The sequence below is a fragment of the Zingiber officinale genome, chromosome 1B (assembly GCF_018446385.1).
Source record: "Zingiber officinale cultivar Zhangliang chromosome 1B, Zo_v1.1, whole genome shotgun sequence".
Taxonomy (NCBI): domain Eukaryota; kingdom Viridiplantae; phylum Streptophyta; class Magnoliopsida; order Zingiberales; family Zingiberaceae; genus Zingiber; species Zingiber officinale.
Window position 1 is genome coordinate 100204940 of NC_055986.1, and position 8471 is coordinate 100213410.

General features: G+C 37.7%; 2 protein-coding genes across 2 annotated transcripts; both read right to left on the bottom strand.

The window, feature by feature from the left end:
* Positions 1-964: 964 nt before the first annotated feature.
* Positions 965-2162, bottom strand: LOC122040445 (auxin-responsive protein IAA21-like). Its single transcript, XM_042599762.1, has 4 exons — positions 1855-2162; positions 1452-1593; positions 1221-1282; positions 965-1026 (listed from the first exon to the last, which is right to left on the bottom strand). Exons 1-4 carry the CDS (start codon positions 2033-2035, stop codon positions 965-967), a joined length of 447 nt encoding a protein of 148 aa, XP_042455696.1. The 5' UTR covers positions 2036-2162.
* A 1307-nt stretch (positions 2163-3469) lies between these two features.
* On the bottom strand, positions 3470-3882 carry LOC121981632 (60S ribosomal protein L39-like). Its single transcript, XM_042534277.1, has 3 exons — positions 3826-3882; positions 3631-3734; positions 3470-3544 (listed from the first exon to the last, which is right to left on the bottom strand). The coding sequence occupies exons 1-3, from the start codon at positions 3826-3828 to the stop codon at positions 3496-3498; spliced, it is 156 nt and encodes a 51-aa protein (XP_042390211.1). The 5' UTR covers positions 3829-3882; the 3' UTR covers positions 3470-3495.
* Between the last annotated feature and the right edge of the window lie 4589 nt (positions 3883-8471).

Here is an 8471-nt window from a genome sequence, read left to right on the forward strand (position 1 = left end):
ATATATATATTGACAAGGATAAAGACACACCTGTTAAGAGAAACTGGATGTGAACCAGGAAATTGTGGGTTTGTTCTTCCCTAATAACCAAGAATAAGAAACAGAGAACTAATAAGAAATAAAATATAAATGAGTTAATATGATCAAATAAAACCATAGAAAATAAGACCAAATCGCATTGTGAAAATGTGACTGTTAATTGAAAATTTTAGTAGGACTGGATCTAAAATATAACTATATTAGTTACCAAAATAACAGGTACTTGTGAATCAATAAATAACAGAGGCTCCCTGACTGATTATGTATAACAGATTCATAAAGGTTTGAAAAATAAAATTCATAAAGAAAGACCATAAAAGAAAAGTGGCAAACTGAGAAAAAACTGAATCATAAATCAAGAGGTGCTAGAAGAAGGAAAAAAAAGTAGAGCTTATGATCTAAAATTCCAGTGTAATTGCAGCAACTTCCTATTACAGATGTAGTATTATTTAATGACCATTTAATGTGGATAATATAATTGAAGGAAATAACAACTATTACAAGGTGAAGTATCCATACCGTAGGCGGCATTAAATCAAGGAATTGGTAACAGAGGTGGCGCATTGCATCTTGCTGATCATAAGGTATTGCATCACCTAGAACATCATCATTTGTTAAAATTTTAATATCCACATTCTCCTGAAAAAGAAAGCAGGTGTAAACTTCAACATTCACTAAAATTGAAAAGATTATTGATAGTACAGTGCCTCTACTGACTGCTAAACCCACACAAAGAATAATAAAAATAGAGTCTTGTGTAAAGGATATCCATGACATATATACATACATTTTATAGCTGACACGATATGATGTCAATACCTCATCAAAGGTCTAATTATCCATGTAACAATTAACATTCTAGAGTAGATAACAAATACTAAAACCCTTTCAACTTCCATTCTCAAATACACTTACAGCTATCTGATTATTGTGTCCATGATAAAATACTCTTTTTCAGGTTCTTGCATTTCTCCAGGGCCCTTGGGGCTACAGAAACAATCATAGTTTTGTTAGTCTTGAGGTTGCATGGAAAATGTGAGCAAAAGCAAGCAACTTAATTGTGGCACAATAAACTCAAACTTCATTTAAGGACACACTAAAACATGGAATGAAGGGATGCTTCTTTACATATCAGATCGAAAATCCAGAAAATGAAATGTGAAGGAAAGGATTTTACTGACCAAGTCCAATAGCATCTGAACCTTTCATGATCCTCAACCTCCTGCATGAGTTTGTGAACATCCTGAAATATTTCATTTAATTAGCAGAAAAGAATGTGAATGGAAGTTTCAGGGACAACAAATAATTCATGACCAGAAAGACAAATTGATTACATTACGTCCAAATAGAAATATACAGAATTAATGAAACAGAAAACACATGAACTATGAAAAGCAAATAAGGTTACTTACGCCCATGGCACATCACCGACAAGCATCCAGTCTCCATCCTTGTCTTCATAAGTAATGACATACTCAGAACCATTCAGGAGATCCATCAAATGATTCTCAGATAACTCCTCTCTGCCTGGTATTCCATGAGAATCACACCGACCTGAATTCGAATGGAAAGGAGTCAATCATATGCACCATATTAAGTTTCAGCGAAATTAATTTGATTTGGATAGACAGGCTTCCATCCATGATTTAATTTATTTTCTCATGGGAAAAAATTGAATTAAGGTTTTGATATTTGTTAAAATGAGTATTGTTGCAAATAATGGCATAAAGAAACATATATCTGAACAAAAAACATTCTTCGTTATTTTCTATTTCATTTAAAAAAAACAAATAATAAGGAATAATTAAATCTCACCAATTGTGAAGCCGCTGAACATTTTCTCAAGTGCTGATGAAAGTTCCTTATAGTTTTTGTATATTTTGAGATCAACTTTCCTCAGATAAGGAGCTCCATCCATGCTAACCTTCACATAAAGACACCCTTGCCCCTGTATTCCATCAACATCATCTTTAACCTTAGATGGATTTGTAATCATAGTATTCTTCCGATAACTACGGATTGGTGGCCAACCAACCACCTGTGCTCTGCCATATGCATGCCCGTTACATGTTCAATGTTCTAACTTCTTTCAGCATAACAGAAACAAACTAAAAATCCCATCTACATAATTAATTACATCTGTATCGTACATGATCAATTAAGTAGAAGATAATTTGGCAGTAGGTCTATGGAAAAATTATGCATCTCATGTCTTTTCCAAAGTGTTATGGTTTACAATTGAACATAAAGTAATTGATTAAATTACTTTATGATTTCAGTATCAAAACACTCGAGTCTAGAAACCCAGAAGTAGACAAAACTTGAATACATATGTTAACGTTCAAGGGAAGATCTTAGTCTCTCAAAAGCATACATAATATTTTACATAAAGTAATTGATTAAATTCCTTGCTTAGTAATGTCATTTCATGGATACAAAGATCCTGGCGCTGAGAAAAAAATCGATTCTTCCTATTAAATGAATGGCAGAGTTTATACCATTGCAAACCCTTGTTGAACCACAAACCACCAAACGGATGTCACCCAGATTCTACGTTTGTGCACCCAAAAAAGACTCTATTTTCACCGAACATAAGGAAGAAGGGGAAAAAACAGCGAAGAGCAAACAAGAAAAAGAAAAAATCAGTGAAACGACGAGGGAAATTATAACAAATTCGATTAAAAGATCCAAGCTATGCCAAAAGGGGGGAAAAAAAGAAACAAAAAACAGAAATCAGAACTATGAATAAAAATCAATCAAATAATTATCATATAAAAATGTTAATAAATTAAAATGTAGGTTGATAATTAAACTATGAATAAAAAATATAATATTCTAATGAATATTCGTTTTTGGTATGATATGGTGTAACTGGATTGGAATTGAAATAATATTTGGTGTTGAAATTGTAATATTTTAGTGTGAAAATTATCTCTAATATGATGTTTGTTGTTGAAGAGGGGTTTAGGTCCTTTAATTTGTAAGTCGACTGGAATCAATAGTTTCGCCATCCGTAACTAGTGTTTCTGAAACATTCAAAAGGTGTCTAATCATGCTGATTGTTACATAGGAGATGTACTAGTGTGTAGCATCAAGATCTAATGCAAGTCTATTCTTAGAGGATGCAGTTATGGCCATAGTCTAGGACAAGAAATATCATGAAGTAAAATACTGATATACAATTAGTGATTGAAACAGGATCATTCAAAATACCTATAAAGATAAGTGGAGACAAAGAACACCATTCAAATGCTACTTCAAATCCCGAAGAAGCCAATTTTAAAGTATTTATGCATCACAGTAAATCTCAGGTGTGATATAAATTTCACTTTAAAAACAATCTCCACTAGACTCAGACACACATAATAACATGAAAATCTGTTAAAACAAGGCATGATTCATGCGAAAGCTGACCAAAACAATCAAGAAGGGCAAACGGGTGGATCAGGCGCAACCTCAAAACCCTAACTTGGTTCGACGCCAATGCCTGCGCTTCGCGTTGTACCTGAACAACCAAGCGAAACAATCCGTTAACAGATCAGATGGCTAGGGAAAAAAAAGAGAGGCAACAACCAACTAAAGCAGACGCACCTGATGGTGTTGTCCGTCCGCAGGCGGATCCAGTTAGGAATTGGCCTGTTCTGCCTCATCTTCTTCGCCAGCTTCTTCTTGATCCGGAACGTCTTGTGTGATGGCTAAAAACCAGAAATTAAGATGAAAAACTCGATTTGACCATTCGAATCGACATGATCGAAGAAATGGAGGAGACAGCGAGGAGATTCTTACCATTTCCGCTTCTGATAAGAGCTCCGGGCGGCCGCAGCGAAACCTTGGAGTCGAAGCAAACTGAAGAAACCCTATGTTGGAGGATCCAGGGTTTTTAGCCATCACACAAGACGAAGCTCTTGGGGAGCAAATCCAGGGTGAGCCCGATCTTCTCCACGTGGTGGGGCGACTCCGACCCAGGCAGCCCCAACCTGAGTTCCGTGGCCTTGAGGTTCAGAACCCCTCCCTCGACTCCGTCGGCAGAGGAGTTCTGCTCCGACAGACCTATGTAATCATGCTCCACCGTCGACGACATCAACCTCTGCATAGAGAACAGGAGATCATCAAACTGCTGAAGATTCAAAGGTAGTCGAACAAACAATCGCAAAGGGCAGAGGAGTAAAAACAAAAAAAAACGGAGACACCTTTGCGTCTGGTTTTACTGATCGTTAGCAGCTTCCTCTTCCTCCTACATTAGACACTTTGGGCTTATCGTTAGCCCATATCCGTCGGAGAGGGAGGCGACGACGACCGACAAGAGATCAAGGGACGACGCCTTCTCGGAACCTATCTGCATCTTGGCGGATCGAGCGGTGAATCGGAAGCACAGATCTCCGATCTCTGTTTCTGTCTGCTTCGAATTGGGAGAATAAAGGAGGTCGAGATTGGGTCGGCGATGGGAGGGGAGGAGAAGATAGAGGCGGAGAAGGTGAGTCGCCCGAAGATGGCTCTCTCTCTCTGCCTCCCGTGGACGACATCATATAGGGTTAGGTTAGAGGGAAGAGTTGAAAATTTTAGCTAAGTATTGGAGGGAAAATTATCATAGACATCAGATTTTAAAAACCGATGTTAAAATCGGTGTCTATTAACGAAAAAACGGACGCTTATAGACATCGCCTAAAAAACCGATGTCTATGAGCGAAAATCTGCGCTCATAGACACCGGTTTTTGAAAAAATCGGTGTAAAATACTCAAAGACATCGGTTTTTGCTTAAAACCGCTGTTGTTCCATTGATGTCTATGAGGGTTTTTGTTGTAGTGATTGATTCAGAGAGGCTGTAATCGATTGATAGCTGAAACTAATCGATCAAGAATGCTAATGTTGGATAAAATAATCTAATTTCAGTCCACTAAGCCTCGTTTAGTCGAGTTAACCATCCCTAATCCTCTGAATTATATTTATATGTATTTAAGGAAAGTTTTCTTGATGAAAACAAGAACTGAATGGTTAAAATAAACTAACTTGGAGTTTAGGAGGAGGTTTAGTTTCAAAGTTAAATTTTGAACCTCAATACTTTAATTTTGGATTTCCTAAAGATTTAGAATTCTAAATCATTGTTGGTGTAATGATAGGAGTTCGAAGTATGTTCTGAGGGGGAGTTTCTCCTTAAAAACATGATTTAGATATTTTTTTGGAAGATTGAAAATCTTCATTGAAATGAATGAATGCTCAAGGGTGAGCATATAATATATGCTCAAGGGTGAGCATAGGGTACAATGAAGGGTATGAGACTTTCATTGAGTTACTTTGACAAAATTTACTCTTAAGGGGAAGAGATTTTAATGTTTGTCAAAGGAGGGGGGGGGGGGGGGGGGGGAGAAAGAGAAAATATGTGATTTCAGTTAGAAACTCATACATTCATGCTTTGAGAATGGGATGGAGTTGGAGTTGGGCTCATATGTATTAGCCTAACTTAAACGTATTATCAAACATAAAAAAGGAGAGCTTATTAGTGCAATTATCCTAGAGTCAAAGTTGACCAGTTTGACTTAAGCTTGAGTTTTGATGTTTGACAATATATGGAGATTGCAGGTGCAATTGTTCATTTGGGATATTGTTGGTGTAATTCTCCACTCATCAAAGGTAATCAATTTGATATGAGAGAGTGGTCAAGTAGGTTAAAGTTGACTGGGAAAGTCCTAACTGGATGTTAGATAAATGTAAGTCCAACGGGATGGCTGTAGAAGAAGAAAAACTAAGTGGATCATGGAGGATCGAACACTTAGTGTGAAAAGTCTTGGTGAGTGAAGTCAAGCAGTTGGAAAGTCCTGGTGAGTAAAGCCAAGCATTGAAAAAGTTCTAGTGATGAAGCCAGGCAGTTGGAAAGTCCTGGTGACTGAAGCTAGATAGATGGAAAGTCTTGATGAGTGAAGCTAGCAGATGAAAAATCCTGGTGAATGGAGCTAAACAATTGGAAATTCTTGGTGAGTGAATCCAGGCAATTGGAAAGTTCTAGTGAGTGAAGCTTGGCAGTGAGAAACCTCTAGTAAGTGAAGCCAGGTGAGAAAATCCTAGTAAGTGAACAAGTGTAGAAAAATCCTAGTGAGTTAAGCTAGACATTGAAAATTTCAGGTGGGTCAAAGGTTGATCAGACACCTAGTATTTGAAAGTTCAAGTGGGTCATAGAGGACCGAACACTTGGCATGAGAAGAAAAATCCAGGTTGGTCAAAGGTTAGCCAGACACTTAGTGTTTAGAACTCCAGTGGATCATAGAGGACCGAACACTTGGTACGAGGAGAAAAGTCTAAGTTCCAGCAGGTCAAGGGTGATCGGATGCTAGGTAATGAGGAGTTCCAACATGTCATGACAGACTAGATGTTGGGCAAGGAGCCATAAGACTCAGGTTTAGGAGCTAGGGTTGCCAATTCTTAAGCAATTAAGCTCCATCTTAATTGTTTAAGGCTAAAAATCATGAGAATAGAAGGGTGCTGAATCATTTAGGGTAAGCGATTAAGCAGGGAAGCTTAATTGCTTACGGCATTTCTCACGGTCGAGCAGAAGGGAGCGGAATCGATCAGGCTAATCGATTCCACCCCTCTTAAGTGATTGGGCTAATCACTTAAGGTTAGAAATATAGTTGTTTTGTAGGTTTTAAGCAGGTTGCTGACATGGTAATCACTTAAGGAGAAGCTTAAGCGATCAAGGCGCCTGAGGTAATCCTAGAAAAGAGTTTATCGTGACTGTTCTATGTAGAGCTTTTGATGCCAGTTCTTGAGATTTGGGGAAGACAAGTGTTGTTGCATTTTCGACCTTCAAGAGGCATTCTAAAGCAAGAAAAGCTTAAGCAAATTAAGGTTCAAAGTGCTAAGTCGTGTTTCGATTTGTATTTGCATTTGTTTCCTTGTTTTGAGTTGTATACCTATTCTTGAGAAGGAGCTCTTTCATAGTGTATATGTGAGAGAGGGTCGGATCCTTGGATTAGTCATCTCAAGGAGGTGAATACCAAGTAAATCCTTTTATTAGTATTAGAGGGTTCTTCACTTCAAGTATTCCGCTGCATATCATCTTTATTGAAGCGAGCGAGCTATCCCCCCTCCCCCTCTCTTAGCTCCCCTTGGTCCCAATAATTTTGGCCATGTTTTTAGGTAATTATCTTAAAATTATATATTTCTAAACCACAAAATTGTTACAAAAATAGACATGGTTGAATTAATAACTTTGTATTATTTATTTATAGTCAAATTTGAGGAATGTGAGTTGTGGAGATATCTATGCTGATATTAAATGTAAGCTACTTCATTAATTTGTTGATGAATTAATTATTGTAGAATGTCGAATTGCATCCACATATCCAAACACAAAAGTGCATCATATTATTCTTGGTGGATCATGTTGGAAAGTTTGGGTTGCTAATGTTTTGGTGGAAAAGGTAGACCTAATTCGACTAAATGATGAAATGCAATTTCTTGATGATGCAATAGGAAGCACGATTGCATGGTTATCTAAAATTATAATGTTGTGTGATTGATACATATTCTACTAACTTGTGTATATTGGAAGTTTAATCATTGTTATGTAATAGCTAGTTTGTTAGAGATTTCGTATCTTGTTTTGGATCTTTAGACAGTATAATGAGTAATGTGCGTAGATTACATACATGTTATGTATGCTTTAACACATATTCACTTAATTATTTAGTATGTTCTATGCTATTACACTCTTTTTTATCATAATTTTAGCACAATTACTCTTTGTCAGAGATCTACTCGTGCTCATTTTGTTGTTGACAGGATGCAATTATGAAGTAAAAATAGAGTTAAGGCGTGCTGCAGAATAATCCTAGAAGAAGAACAGAGCCTGATCGTGCCCCCTGGCATGGCTGCCTCCCCACCCTGGGCAAGTAGACCTCAGCTGTGCCAAAAGGCACGGTTGTGCCACTCCACCAGAACCTAATCAAGGCTGGGTCGTGTGGTTTCAGATGGCCGTGTCCCCCATCTAGAGGTCAATCAAGCCCAGGACACGTGAAAGCACATGGCCGTGTGCTGCTTCCAAAGGTTCTTAAAACCCTAATCATGTCAAAAGACACGACCATGACATGACCTGAGCCTGGGGATGTGCCCTGCTCTATAAAAGGGGTCTTCTTCCCCATTTGAAGGGGAGGAAGGTCTTCCCTTTGGGAGGACCAATCTTGGTCTAGATCTACCCATTCTTCCCTCTTTGATTAATGATCTGAAGTCATTTCTACTCTCTCCTTCATCTCCGGATGCCTAGGATTGGATCCAAAAACCATTTGTCGCCTTGGCTAAGCTTTTCTCCCTCTTCTTCTTTGATTGAGTTTTTAAGCTTACAATTTGTATATCTTTGGATTCATCTCCTCTTATTACGGAGTAGATTCACTTGTTCTTGGATTAAGAGAATAGTTGTGATGTGTAATTGCTGTATACT